Raw genomic sequence first — 14,300 nt, forward strand, 5'->3', positions numbered from 1 at the left:
GTTTGAGCATCTGATCAGGATGCCTCCTTGGCACCTCCTTTTGGTGGTTTTCCATTTGCGTCCCACAGGAAGAGACCTTACGGAAGACCCATAACTCGCTGGAGGGATTTCAAAGTTTTCCTCCTGGACTGGTGTACTATGATAACTGAACAACAATCCCAAACTTTCAAAAGTTTCAAATGTTTTATTAACAAATACAATAAATCCTCCTTCTTCTCTGTGACATACTGGATATTTCCTTCTGGGTCAAATCTTGACTGTTCTCCTCTCAGTGTTGATCACAGTTGGCCTCTGTTTCTCAACCGCTTTTGAAAACTGATACCACAGGTTCTCAGTGGGTTCAAGATCTGAGTTTACAGACCACAGTCCAGAATTCCAATGTTCTTTGAGGAACTTGGTAATCAGATTTGGACTATAACATGGACTATAACTCTTTATTCCTGGTAGTGTTCATGGGCAGAATTATGAGTAACTTACAACCTTGGATAAGAACCAACCCCACACATGGATTCTACCAGGATACTTTACTGTTGGTGACACGCAGGAGTAGTCTTTTGTTTTTCTTTTTGGACCAAATAATTTCCCACTTGTCCCAGATGGCATATTTATCACCCTCCTCTGCTGTCCTTCTAGTTTGTCCCACTGAATTTCAGTTTCAGCTTGATTTCTTGGACAGATGTGACTTCTTTCTTAAAGTCTTCTCCTCAATGAATGCAGATGGACTCACATCCATTCATGTTTCACAAGCTGTACACTGGGGGCATGATTCTGTACGCATTTCCTCAGGGGGTAGATGATGGTGGATGTCCTTAAGCTTCTTTATGCAACCAGACCTCTTACCTTGAAGTTATTGATGATTCAGAAAGTTGTTCTTTCAGCTGTAATATTCTTAGCAGTAGTTTTCTTCTATGTGAAGCAATTCATATGCAAAGTGATGATGATTACACACATTCATAATGAGGTAAGCAATGGTAACCTGAGACAATGACTTCAGGCTTATCTGCCCCCTTTTACAGTCTGTTAAATAGATTGAGAAAATGATTTCAGCTGAACTCTTTCACATCTTCACCTGTGCGGATCATATGACTATACTGACATAAAAATAACTGATCATAAAAATACAGGGAAATTATATATTTCTTCTTTCAAAAAGTGAAGCTTTTCAGTAACTGATTGCTCTATTAAAACGTTTAGCCATGACTGTCAGAACTGACAGACACTCTCTTCAGTCGGCTGTAAGGCTCTGCAATAATATGGGTCACTCCAGTTTAGTAGAGGACTAGGCTGAACAGTTTACAGAAATGTATTAAAGGACAAAGTATTAAGTGGTCCTCTCTGAAATCATGTCACCAAAGTTATGTTTATGGTTGAACTTCACCAGGCCGCACAGCTTTTGCTGACCTAGAGTTTTTGTTTGGGGTTTTTCCAGCAAAGATTAATCTCCTCTGTACTGGGTGGGTGGATAAAAATTGAGTTCTGATGTTGATATCAATAAAGAGGGCAAAGTAGGTCAGTAATGCGCCTGCTAGGACTTTTGTCCTGATGATTCAGGGATTTTGGTTCTATGGCCAGGATCAAGGTTCTTGGCAGCGATACCAGCCAGTTAAATCCCTGCTCATTGAAAAAACAGCTAAAGTGGGATCGGCAAACCCTTTGATTGAGGTTTATATAGCAGGGCTCTGCTCCTGCTTTGTGTGACCACCATATTCAGCAGGTGACCAGCTCCAGCACTCTCTACAGGATGGGTAGTAAGGTAAGAGCTTCTCATTTATACATTCCTTCCTTAGTTTTTCTGTTTGTACTTAAATCCAACACTGCCCTGTGGCTTTTCATGTCACATTGAAGAGGTCATTTGGTGTTTCCAGGGTAGAATGAAGGAAAACTGAAAACGAAAACATGCATGTATATTCAGAATGTTTAATTTGAGTAGAGCAGAGTCTCACTTCTGTGTACTGACCACATTCCTCTTCCCGCTCCTACTGTTGGACTCAGATCATATTCTACGAGGACCGGAACTTCCAGGGCCGCTCATATGAGTGCGATAAAGAATTCCCTGACATGCACCCCCATTTCACCCGCTGCAACTCCATCAAGGTGGAGAGTGGTTGCTGGGTGCTCTACGAGAAGCCCAACTACACCGGCTTCCAGTACGTCCTGACCAGAGGAGAGTACCCGGACTACCAGCGCTGGATGGGCTACAATGACAGCATCCGCTCCTGCCGTACCTTCTCCTATGTGAGATCACTTTGTATATAAGAGCAATAACTGATAACCATATATTTGTTTTTGCTGTTTTGAGACCAAAGAAGCAGTTTGCTTTGTTTTCATTGATAGATTGTGTTAAAACACACAAAAAATAGATGTATTCTAACATAGTTTAAAACCAATATGGATTTACCTGGATAGTTAACTGGTGAATAAGCAAACTTTGAATGTTGATACCAACTTGTTTGACTGTGAGGCTTTCCAGCACAGACCCAGAAGGCTGCTCTTATATTTGTACTTTCCACCTGCAGACCAGCGAGGGCCCCTACCGTATCCGCATCTATGAGCGACCCAACTTCCAAGGTCAGATGATGGAGTTCAGCGAGGACTGCGAGTCGGTGCAGGAGCACTTCCGCAGCCACGACATCTACTCCTGCAACGTCATGGACGGCTACTGGACCCTCTACGAGCACCCAAGCTTCCGTGGACGGCAGTACTTCATGAGTCCCGGCGAGTACCGCAAGTTCAGTGACTGGGGGGCCACCTGCGCCACTACCGGCTCGTTCCGCAAGATCACAGAGTTTTAATCTTCTTATTTACTGACAACTGATGTTAACAACATGATGTGTCCAAGAGCCGACGTGACAAAGCTGGAAGATGCTGTTATAAAGAACTTAATAAAATGAGCTGCTGTAAACTATTTTCTTGTGGATGGTGAATAAATGTCTTGATATTACCTGCTTTACATCCTTGCTCTAAAGGGAAATTTTTTGCACTTCCAACATTTAATTTGATCATAACACAAACAACATAGTGCAAACCTGTGGTTCAAACATGTTTGATTTACTGCAACCCCAACCACTCTTAAAACCTGCACAAGAAGAAGCTTGAAACCACTTTCTGTTGGAAAATCCTCTGAAGGGTTGGCTTTCTATACTGTTGAGTTAATCTAGTGATGTTTTAGAATTAATCAAATGTTCATGTAACAGCTGCGTTACAAACCCTTTGCCACATGAATATTAAGTCTCAACTGTAGACATTTCTGATAAAAACGTCCTTTTTATTTCTGTATTTATTTTCTTTTTAAGGATATTTTACTCTTAGAATAGAAAGGTTTATATTTTAGTTGTGTCTGACCTGTACAGCTGTGAGCCTTGTTTGTGGGAACTTATAGATTTCTTTTTCCAGGTACACCTCACACATCTCCAAATTAATCAAACCAAATGTAATTAAATTCAGGACAAAAACCAATACCTGCACATATCTGTTAGCACTTAGTCAAACACAACTTCAAGATCAAAGGCCATTTTAGTACCTGCTAATAAAAAAACTGTATGACCATAATTGTATGTATGAATTTGTGTATTTAGAGTAGATTGAATAATTTATGATAAAACTGAGATTAAGATTATTTTGATTGAACTGAGGAGTTTGTTTCTGATGAGACTGGTGTCTCTCAAAACTGAAAACATGTAAAAAGGAGGATTAATTCTAAAAAAATCATATCTGTTTGTTATATATTTAATAAAAACTGCAGTGCTATGACAACACTCAAGCCCTTCTTATAAATGTTGAGCAGGTTTTTGCATGTTTCCTCTAGTATTTGTAAGGTTTATTATTGCGGATGAGCTCCAGGTCTTTGAGGCTGGAAGGCAAAGATGCTGGAAGGCATCTTTGCCATCATTTAGCGCCCTCCACAGATTCACAGAATTGAATTGAATTGAGTTGAATTAATGGAGCCATCACAGATGTGCCAGTTACCCATGCCATGGGCGCTATCTAGATTAATAACAATCTAGATAGTTCTTTTCCTATTTGGCCCGGAGGACACGACGTCCATGATTTTCAACAACAATTTGAAATGTGGACTCATCAGACCACAACATACTTTTCTACTTTGCATCAGTCCATCTCAGATGAACTCGGGCCCAGAGAAGCCAGCAGTGTTTCTGGGTGTTGCTGATATATGGCTTTCACGGGTCAGGCAATTGATCCTGTCTTCCAGAAAGGTCTGCAGGATGTGTTTGAAAAATAGCTTGTCCAAACTTTGTTTAAAACCATTTTATCGCTTTTGTCAAATTTAGAATTCAAATATTAGAATTTTGGAACTTTGCATCAGATTCCTTACAAGCTGAGGTTAGGTAATAGAGTCCGGTTAGATTAGCTCTCTAAAGAAGATCAGTATTGCAGGACTTGGGTGAGGTTCACTGAGGAATCTCTGTCCCTCTCAGCTGTTGCACTAATGCTGAGACGAGGTGGCTGCAGCAGGGAGCAAACACAGGAGGAAGCGAGCCACAGCCACCACACCACAATGATATTTAAAGATCTGTTTTTCTGTGTCAAGTTGGGTCTTGGGCTGCTTCCTCTCCTGGATTGGTATATGGCCCCTCATCAAATGAGAGGCCTATTCCCTCTCCGCCACACTACCTGCCGGTGGTTGGTATCTCTGCCCGCCTGTGTACTTGTGGTTCTCGGTATCTGGGGCTGTGTGCTGGTTCACTCCTGGTGGCTACTTGCCAGGGCCTGGACCCCTGGGCTCGGTCGGGCTTCTCCTTGGGGAGTGATATGTCCCAGGGTTTCGGGTCTCTGGGTCCATGGCTGGATCTGCTCGGGCATAGACGGCTGCCGGGGGGCCTGTGGGCTGGTCACTGCAGCTCCCTGGGGCTTCTGCACTGTGGCTGCTGGGTGGTTCCCCTGGGATTCTCCCCTGCTCCTCTCTGGGGGGGTTCCGGTAGTTCCGGTGGTGGTTCTCCTGGGGTTTCTGTGCTTTGGGGGGCCTTTGGATGTCTGTGGCTTGGATCTCCTCTGTATCTGTCCGGGGTCCAGGGGGGCGAGTCTGTGGCTCCTCACACTCACTATTGCATATTTTTATGGAGAAACCTTGTATGCACATGCGCACTCACAATCAGACCCACAGGTGTTTAGATTCAGGTGTTAACAGATAAACAAATGTTCTATATTGAGCCGCATTTACCACTAAATACATCTTGCATTAATAAGTACTGTGCAACTTTCAGTAAAAAAGTTGGTAATATGAACGTTTCTGCAGGTGTAGAAGCAAGCAGGGTGTTATCTTTTATTCTCTTCATCCTTCTTTCCTCCATTCTATTCTCCTTCTCTCCCCTTTTCCTTTTTGCCCCCCTTTCTCTCTTTCGTGCTTCTTTTCTTTCCTTTCCATTTCTATGTCCGTGTCCATAACAATTGAAATATCCCCAAGCTTGATAATCCCAAAGCAGTTTCTAATAAAGTTTCTTTTATAAATATCAAGCAGAGCTTTAAAGCGTTAAAGCTTCTGTGCCGGACAGGACACGGTAAAAAAAAAAAAAAAGGATTTTATTGCAAGCGTTTATTTTTTATCTGCATAATTGTAGTTCTTACATTTGTAATATATTTGTAAGGAAAACATGAAATAATTTTACAAACAGGTAAATGTTTTACTTCAATCGATGCTTACTGTCTCTTAATTAATCAGTTAAAAACATCTTTCTCGTCTCAGAAGCATCACTTCTTAAATTAAAGGACACTGCTGCAACCTTATTCCTCCAACCAGATATTGTTCTTAAAGTTTTAAGGAACACCTTGTAAGGTAAATGTTGAAAGTCTCTGCTAATTCAAATAATAGTAAAAAGGAAACTTTTCCTCTGTCACTTCTGCATTCTTTATGTTTGTGGCTGAAGAACATCTGGGACCTGATGCAAAAACTGGTGCACATTGGACCCACCTGCTGGACTTGGGGGGCTGAACCGCTTCTGCATGTGTTTAGTGCAAACTGCTACAAAACTTCAGTGCTGAAATAAAGGAGAAAGCATGAGCAAAGAATGGAGTAGCTGCTTTGTGAATTCCTCACATACTGTTTTTTTTTTCAGTTTTCGATGAATACAAAGCAAACAGAGGCTGCATGAACAAGCTGTGGAGGGACTGTTCCAGCCCATGTCCATGCTATGGCTTTTACTGGAAGCTGCAATGTCTGTTGCATGCAGGAGCAGGAACACTCATGTAGAGTCTGCTGACAGCAGGCCTCATTTAAATAACAACATGCAGCTGAACAGACTCCCTCGTGGATATAAAGTTGGACTCTTCATAGTATAAAACCAAGATATTTGTTTGGCCTTTTTTAAGCAGCCGTCATGGGAAAGGTTCGTGTTCAGTTCAAAGTCCCACTCTTTTTTATGACATGTTTGGTTTATGTTGACAGGATGCTTTATTCTGCTCCATCAGATAATCTTTTATGAGGACAGAAACTTTGAAGGCCATCACTTTGAGTGCATGAGCGATTGCGCTGACTTGCACTCATTGTTTGACCACTGTCGCTCAATACGCGTAGAGAGCGGCATGTTCATCATCTACGACCAACCTGGCTTCATGGGAAACCAATGCTTCATGAGAAGGGGAGAGTATTCTGACTACATGGGCATGACCGGCATGAATGACTGCGTCCGGTCATGCCGCATGATCCCAATGGTAAGTTATACTTTAAACTAGCAGGGCTGTAGATTAAAATTATTATTCATTTTGTACAGTAAAGGTATATTTAGATTTTTATACTTACAGTAACTGTGAAAAATGAACTTCATTTTATGAGCAGTTCTTATAGTGTTCGATAGTGTCAATCGAAGAAACAGTGAAGATCTCTAACCTTCAGATATAACCAAATCAGCTATTTCCAGACTTAATGATCTCTTTCATTGAAATGATTTTAATGGTTCCATCCGACATGCTTCTCCAGCACACAGGCAACTTCAGGATGCAACTGTATGAGCACTTCGACATGGAAGGTGAAATGATGGAGCTAACGAACGACTGCCCAAATCTTATGGGTCGTTTCCACCTAGCCAACTTCAACTCGTGCAACATCCTGGATGGCCACTGGCTTGTGTACGAGCAGCCGAACTACAGGGGGCGTCACTACTACTTGAGACCCGGCCAGTACAGGAGCTTCAGTGAATGGAATGGCACAAACTCCAGGATTGGTTCCATCAGACGTCTCATAGATGTCTAAGGACAAGAAAAGGGTTCCCATGAAATGCCTGCTCTTTGCCTTATTTCACACGCTAAATAAAATAGTGTTAGTGCTCAAATGGATTCAGTTTTGTTCTTGCTCTTTTTATTTAAAGGGCGTTTTCTTCCAGGAAGATGTTACATGGTCTGAAATCCTGACTCTCATCCGACGACTAAATAAAATACTGCAAGCACCGATTATCATCATGTTCTGAAGTGTTTTCTATTGGAGAGATGTCTTTAGTGGAAATGCTATTTTCTTTGTCTCTCTGTCTGTAATGTAAACTCAGTAAAAATTCAGCTGTGCTGTGAAAGCCTCAGAAGTTTGTTAGCGAACATTGATGATGCAGCCAAGTTTAAGGCAATACTGGAGGGAAACCTGTTAGAGGCTGCATAAGACTAGAGACTGAGGTGGAAGTCGATACAGTGTTGTTGAGGTTGGTAAGGGGGGTATGTGGGGGTGGTGTTCTCTGAAAGTCCACCATCATCTCCACAGTCTTAAGTGGGCTAAGTTCCAAGTGGTTCTGACCACACCAGTGTACCAGCCTATCCACCTCTTGCCTGTATGCAGACTCATCACTGTCCTGGATCAGTCCAATTACAGTGGTGTCATCTGCAAACCTCAGGAGTTTCCCAGATGGGTCCGCTGAGGTGCAGTCCTTTGTGCAGAGGGAGAAAAAAAGTGGGGAGAGAACACACACACAACTGGGGGCGCCAGTGCTGATGGTTCTTGTGCGGGAGAGCAATCTGACTGATCTTCGTCTATTTTGCTAGAAATCATGGGTGAATGTTTGAGTCTGTATATGCACAAAGCTGGTAGAGACAAATGCTGAGACCTACAACTGTAACTGCAGACACAGGTGGTTGTATTGACTCAAATGGTCTAAATACAATGGCAGGTCATTTTTTTATATGTTGCCTTACTACTTGGTGTTGTTTTTTACCAAAACACGTCAATTAAATACATAAAGGTTTTTGGTATTACTGTAATACTGTGAAAAAGTATCAGCTCAATCAGTACAAATACTGTATGTATACATATTATTGTTGTGTGCATTGTATTGGTTAATGACTGTCTTATGTCTTGTGTGTTTGGTTGAAAGTGGTTCCAATTGAAAATAGGATTTACTTGTATAAATAACGGTGCTGTCTGACATGTAGAACCAAGAATTCACAGAACCTGTCAGACAACATGAAGTAGGCTTAAGATCTCAAAAATCAACACATTATGCCTCAATATAAATAAATTCAAGAAAACATAAGAAACAAAGTGACTGAAATCAATCAGTTCTGGAAAGGGTTACAAAATACGTTGGGACTCCAACAAACCACAGTCAGAGCTATTATCAATAAATGGAGAAAATGTGGAGCACTGGTGAACCTTCCAGGAGTGATTGGCCTTCCAAAATTACCCCAAAAGTGCATCAATGTCTCATCCAAGCGGTCACAAAAGAATCCAGACCAACATATAAAGCTCTGTAGGCCTCACTTGTCTCAGTTAATGCCAGTGTTCATGATTCAATAATAAAAATTAGTTTGAGCAAAATAACAGACAGGAGCATTCCAAAGCTAAAACCACTGCTGACCAAAAAGAACACACAGGCCTTTCTCACATTTGCACAAAAAACATCATGATGATCCCCGAGAGTTATAGGAAACTTTTCTGAGGACTGACGAGACAAAAGTGGAGCTATTTGGAAGGTGTGCATCCTATTCCATTTGGTGTAACACTACCAGAGTATAAGCACCAAATGGAACAGAAATCATGCCAACAGTCAAACATTGTGGTGGTAGTGTGAAGCTTTCAGACCGCTTTGCTTCTTCAGGACCTAGACAATTTGCTGCACATGATCGAATCATTAATTCTGCACACTTGCAGAGTCCTTAAAAAAAATTTCTGAACATCAGTTTGAGGCCTTAAGTAAAATTGTAAATTTTTTACTTAGGTTTTCTAGACTGATTTTAAGATTTGTTTGATGATCTGAAATGTATGAGTAAAAAGCGAAAACAAAAAAATATTTGTAAGGAGGGCAAACACTGTACATACACAGCACTTTACAGTTATCTGGTGATAAAAGTATGAAACACGAGCTGCACAAACATCAATGATTCCTGACTGTAACAACATGAATGCTACATGCAGAGTCAACATTTTACATTCAAAGGGAGCCTTCAAAGGCCTGCATAGATCACACAAGGCTGGGTGCTGGCAAGGCAAGTGAAGCAGCCAACATGGGGAAGGTAAACATAAAGTATAGAAATTCAATACAAAAAGCAGTTTTTTTTTTCGTTTTTTTTTTGGGAAGGTGTGCCTATTCTATTTTCTCAATATGCAGATTATCTTCTATGAGGATAAAGATTTTTCCGGGAGCCATTTTGAGTGCTCCAAAGACTGCCCAGACCTGTTGAGCAATCTGAGCCGGTGCAACTCCATCAGGGTGGAGAGCAGCTGCTTCATGATTTACGAAAAACCTAACTACACTGGGAACCAGTACTACCTGAGGAGAGGAGAGTATCCCAACTTTCACCACTGGTCAGGTATCAACGACTCGGTTGGCTCCTGTCGCCACATCCACACGGTGAGCTGCTGTTGAGGGAAGAGCCAACACAACATGCGACACAGACACCAGAGACACACAAAGGGGTAAAAGTGAAGATGTTCTCACAGAGCATATATACAGTATGTATTGTTGTTGGAAAATAGCCTTTGGACTTCTGCACTTAATTAGTAGCCACTCAACAAACACAAGTTGGGATAAAAAGGCACTTTTTGTAACTATGTGGATAGTAGATAAATATTATCAAAACCTTTGTAAAAGGTAAATGTAAACTTTAAAAGATGTAAGTAGATTTGTTGTACCCTAATGTCGTACCCAACTGGGCTTATTGTGCCAACCTAGTCATGGAATAAAGGAACTGACTGATCCGGGCCAGGGTTGATTTAACACAACAGGTTTGGGTTAAAAGTGTTGCCTGTTTATGATTACGTTTTAACTCAAACAAATGAGTGACAATGCTTAAAATAAAGGCTACAAAAAAAGGGGGTTGAAAATTATAACCCCTTAAATAGATAACTAAACAAGTGGTATTTGTGTTAAAATGAAATATTTTAACTATACATCAATTATTCATACCATTTATCGTTGTAGGGCTCTACTGGGTGGGAGTCAGGGTACTTATTGGTCGGACAGGTCAGCAGTCCTTTACATGGCAGCACAGGAAAAATAATGTTATTACCACAGTTCAGAGGAGCCAAATAATCTAACATGCATGTTTTGGACAGTGGGAGGAAGCCAAAGCACCAAGAGAGAACCCACTAATACATTGAGATAATAGGAACACTGCACACGGATAGACCCTGGCTTGAGATTTAAATTCCAGGACCTTCTTGCTGCAGGGTAGTAGTGTTAATACCTGCTCCTTCATGCAGCCTTAAATAATTTTTACTTTTAGTTGAATTTTATAATATGCATGATTAGATAAAAAAATAAAGGCATCCAACGCAAATTATAAGACAATTACTGTCCGTTACAAGCAGTTACTTCCTGTGTAGAAAAAATACGTTTTGAACACATTAACTTTTTTCCCTTAAATATTTCTAAAGGGGCCACTGAAATAGGATTCACACCAGATGTCGGCAACAACCCATTTAATCCAGACATAAACATAAATCAAAAGAAATTAAGTTATTGGTATAGAATTGGGAAAACAGGCAATAAGTATAGAACCCATGAAAAAAAGAGAATGGTCAAAGAAGCGTAGAAACCATTTGAAATCTGTCTGTATTTAGAAAACATTCCTGCATGCAGCGGTGAAAGGTTTTAGATACACTTTCTCACTTTATAGGTCTCTTTATTTTCATGACTATTTACATTGTAGATTCTCACTAAAGGCAACAAAACTGTGAATCAACAAACATGGAATTATAAAGTAAACAAAAAGTTTGAAATAACTCTAAGCATCTTTATATTTTAAATTCTTCAAAATAGCCTGCCTTTGCTTTGATTACTGCTTTGCTCTCTTGGCACTCTCTGCCTGAAATGGTTTTCCAAAGAGTCTTGAAAGAACTTCCAAGAGGTTTATTGAGAAATGCAAAATGTTAATATTTTACTCATCACAGCAAAGAGTGGCTACTTTAAGAAATCTAAAATATAAAACATATTTAACGTTCTTTTACTATTTTTCATTTGCTGCATAATTCCATATGTGTTCATTCACAGTTTTGATGCCTTCAGTGAGAATCTACATACAATGTTAATGGTCAGAAACCCTTAAATGAGAAAGGGTTTCTAAAATGTTTGACGGGTAGTGTAAGTGCATATCAGTATTAACTGGTCTAATATTAACTGATGAACTATAAAAAGGTTTCTCATTACCAAAGTATTCAATAGTGATAAAATATGATTGGTAAAAGCAAAGAGGCCTTCACAAAAAGTGTAAAACACTCGAGTTGTTGCTCATATCTGATATTTAGTCAATGGTCCCACTCAAAAATCTTTCAACTCTGACATGATTAATACTTGCTTTACCCACTACATAGCACTGTATGACAAATGACTTGTTAAAAGAGTGCATGTTGAATTGAGGTAGCACTAGTTTGCGTTAACTACTTAGCAGATAAAAGGGTTATGTCATCTTTAGTGAACAAAATTGTTCTCTAGAGGGAACTAAAATTATTAACACAACTCACTTACCTTAACACTATATTACAGCACCATTTTACCATCTTACCATTGCTTATTTCATCCAGTGGAATAGGATCAGAGAAGTCTTTGTATAGTTGTACAGTTTGCAGACTATGTAGAATGCTAAGGTCTCTTCTTCAAACCAACATGAGCCACAGTTTTTGACCAGACGCTTTGTCATAACTGCCCAACCTAAGATGCAAATACAAATTTTCATTCTTTAAGTCTTCTACACAAGCCTTGAAGAAATTTAAAGTTATATCAGGACTTTTATTCCAAACAATAAAGCACATTTCTGCATCATCAGCAAAAAACAGTTTTGGAGAAAGACAACAAAAACCCAACCCACTTCTTTGCTTGATATTAGATAAAATGGTGAGATTTTCATGATTAATTTTCTGGTTTTTATTACTCAGATATTTTCAATCAAACACAATTCAATTCAATTCAAAAATACTTTATGAATCCCAATAATATGTTGTAGCTCATATTATGCAGGTTTCTTCAAAGAGCCATTGTAGATGCTGATGGCTGTGGGCAGGAAGGATCTCCTGTGGCGGTGTGTCTAACAGCAGATCTGAAGAAGCCTCTGACAGAAGATGTAATGTCTGCTAACTTTGTTCATGCTTCATCCTTAAAAATAGAACTGGCTGATGACTTCTGATTTTCCCCCTAAGTCTTCTGACTTTTAAAATAATTTTTTACCTGTGTACTTGCAAAACTGTGAACACATAATACTAAAATTAAAGACAAACAATTCCAAAGTTCCACACTGGTGAACCCTATTTGTCTCTACTAGAGATAGAAATATTATGCATGTGTCTGCACTAGTCTGGCTTTATCTTTGTAAAGTTTGAGAAGTAGTAGGACATTTATCTTCATTTGAACCAAATGTTCCTAATCTGAAAAGGCCATCCATGGAGCCAAACTAGGTGCATCTTTAAAAAGAAAGTAAGATTTCAATAGCTCTAGTTCCAGCTCCAGTGCACACAGTCCAAACGTGATACTGTAACATTACACAAGTAACAATCTGATGGTTATTAATTGTCTGGAAATTGTAACGTATCTGATAACATGATAATAATTGCTCATGTCTCTCCTATTCAATCCTAGGAGTCTGGGTCATTCAATATGCGCTTGTTTGAGCGGATCGAGTTTGGCGGCCAGATGATAGACCTGATAGATGACTGTCCCAGTGTGATGGACCGGTTCAACATTCACAATATCTTCTCTTGCAATGTCATGAATGGGAACTGGCTCTTCTACGAGCACCCACACTACCATGGCAAGATGTACCTGATCCGACCCGGAGAGTATAAACGGTTCAGTGAATGGGGCGGCAGGAGCGCCAGGGTTGGCTCCATCAGACGTATTATGGAGTATTGACCTACTGTAGAGGAGTGTAGTGAGCTTAAAATACTGAGAACACAGATTTTTGTAATATTTACATTGACTTTAACATTCATTTCCTGAAAAACCTAAAAAATATAATGCAGAACACTCTCTGTTTGAATTGACTTATAAAAAGTTTGGTGCAAAACATTTAAACAAAAACAACAAATAAACAACAACAACAGATTTGTGGACCTCATCATCATAAAAAATTATAACAAAGCAGTTCCAAAATGGAGTCTACAATGTCCTTTAAGTTGTGAACAGCACCAAGAATATTGATTGGAAATACTAAAATGCAATATTTGTTAAACATCTTGTTATGATACCAGAGATTCTTTCTAACTAACAACCTCATCAAATTGTTGGGTATCTGCCTTGCATTTCAATAGTAATAGTAGTAAGACAATATGCCTTAGCTCAATACTGAAGTATCACCTTCATAAACATCAGGTACTGTAGCACAAACAATTTGATCACTAGCTAAATTAGGTTGCCCTGGAATTTTTGTCAAGGAATTCAGCAGCACAGAGGCATTCAGCAGTGTCACAACTCTCAAACGCCTCAGGGAGCTGCAGCGACAAGCCTACAGGCTGGCAACTAGCTCTGCTGGAGCAGATCCAGGGCCCAGAGAACCGAGAACCAATGGCACACCACCTCCCAGCTGAGACCCGGCAGAGCCAGGGAGCCTAGGCGCTGCCAGGCAGCCACCAGGACTGAACCGGCATATACCTGAGGACCCAGCCCCGAACACAAAGAACAACCAACGCACCGGCAGGCAGAGGCACCAGCTACTGGCAGGGAGTGTGAGGGTGGGAATAGGCCCCAAATTTGATAGGGGGTCAAAGATGTCTCAGGAGAGGGAGCAGCCCAAGACCCAACATATCAACCCAACCCACATAGCGTTTCTTCGACGAAAGAACTGTTGTTCCTGAACCAGTTTGGTTCAGGTTCCTTTGAACTTTGGGCACTGATGGGTGTTTCCACCAGTTCTGGGAACCAAGCATAAGTCATCAACAG

At 40.3% G+C, this 14,300-nt stretch overlaps 3 protein-coding genes across 4 annotated transcripts; all 3 read left to right on the forward strand.

Annotated features, from left to right (window-relative positions):
* The first annotated feature begins 1,097 nt into the window (after positions 1-1,097).
* Positions 1,098-2,950, forward strand: LOC124871364 (gamma-crystallin M2-like). The gene is made up of 3 exons (XM_047370632.1): positions 1,098-1,753; positions 1,993-2,235; positions 2,517-2,950. Exons 1-3 carry the CDS (start codon positions 1,742-1,744, stop codon positions 2,790-2,792), a joined length of 531 nt encoding a protein of 176 aa, XP_047226588.1. The 5' UTR covers positions 1,098-1,741; the 3' UTR covers positions 2,793-2,950.
* A 3,010-nt stretch (positions 2,951-5,960) lies between these two features.
* LOC124871558 (gamma-crystallin B-like) lies at positions 5,961-7,283 on the forward strand. Of its 2 annotated transcripts, XM_047370954.1 has the most exons (3): positions 5,961-6,341; positions 6,424-6,666; positions 6,932-7,283. In XM_047370954.1, exons 1-3 carry the CDS (start codon positions 6,333-6,335, stop codon positions 7,202-7,204), a joined length of 525 nt encoding a protein of 174 aa, XP_047226910.1. In that variant the 5' UTR covers positions 5,961-6,332; the 3' UTR covers positions 7,205-7,283. The 2 variants fall into 2 exon arrangements, with proteins under 2 accessions (XP_047226910.1, XP_047226909.1); XM_047370953.1 differs by lacking the exon at positions 5,961-6,341 and having other exon boundaries at positions 6,348-6,666.
* A 2,089-nt stretch (positions 7,284-9,372) lies between these two features.
* LOC124871027 (gamma-crystallin S-1-like) lies at positions 9,373-13,466 on the forward strand. The gene is made up of 3 exons (XM_047369949.1): positions 9,373-9,444; positions 9,540-9,782; positions 13,002-13,466. The coding sequence occupies exons 1-3, from the start codon at positions 9,436-9,438 to the stop codon at positions 13,272-13,274; spliced, it is 525 nt and encodes a 174-aa protein (XP_047225905.1). The 5' UTR covers positions 9,373-9,435; the 3' UTR covers positions 13,275-13,466.
* The last annotated feature ends 834 nt before the right edge of the window (positions 13,467-14,300 follow it).

This window comes from Girardinichthys multiradiatus, chromosome 7 (assembly GCF_021462225.1).
Source record: "Girardinichthys multiradiatus isolate DD_20200921_A chromosome 7, DD_fGirMul_XY1, whole genome shotgun sequence".
Classification (NCBI taxonomy): domain Eukaryota; kingdom Metazoa; phylum Chordata; class Actinopteri; order Cyprinodontiformes; family Goodeidae; genus Girardinichthys; species Girardinichthys multiradiatus.

What these genes read in the sequence shown, in the direction of transcription:
- LOC124871364 (XM_047370632.1), top strand. An exon ending in CCTGCCGTACCTTCTCCTAT is followed by an intron (nt 2,236 to 2,516) that starts GTGAGATCACTT and finishes TTCCACCTGCAG; the next exon opens with ACCAGCGAGGGCCCCTACCG.
- LOC124871558 (XM_047370953.1), top strand. Translation starts at nt 6,391, where the DNA reads ATGTTGACAGGATGCTTTATTCTGCTCCATCAGATAATCTTTTATGAG. An exon ending in CATGCCGCATGATCCCAATG is followed by an intron (nt 6,667 to 6,931) that starts GTAAGTTATACT and finishes ATGCTTCTCCAG; the next exon opens with CACACAGGCAACTTCAGGAT.
- LOC124871027 (XM_047369949.1), top strand. An exon ending in CCTGTCGCCACATCCACACG is followed by an intron (nt 9,783 to 13,001) that starts GTGAGCTGCTGT and finishes ATTCAATCCTAG; the next exon opens with GAGTCTGGGTCATTCAATAT.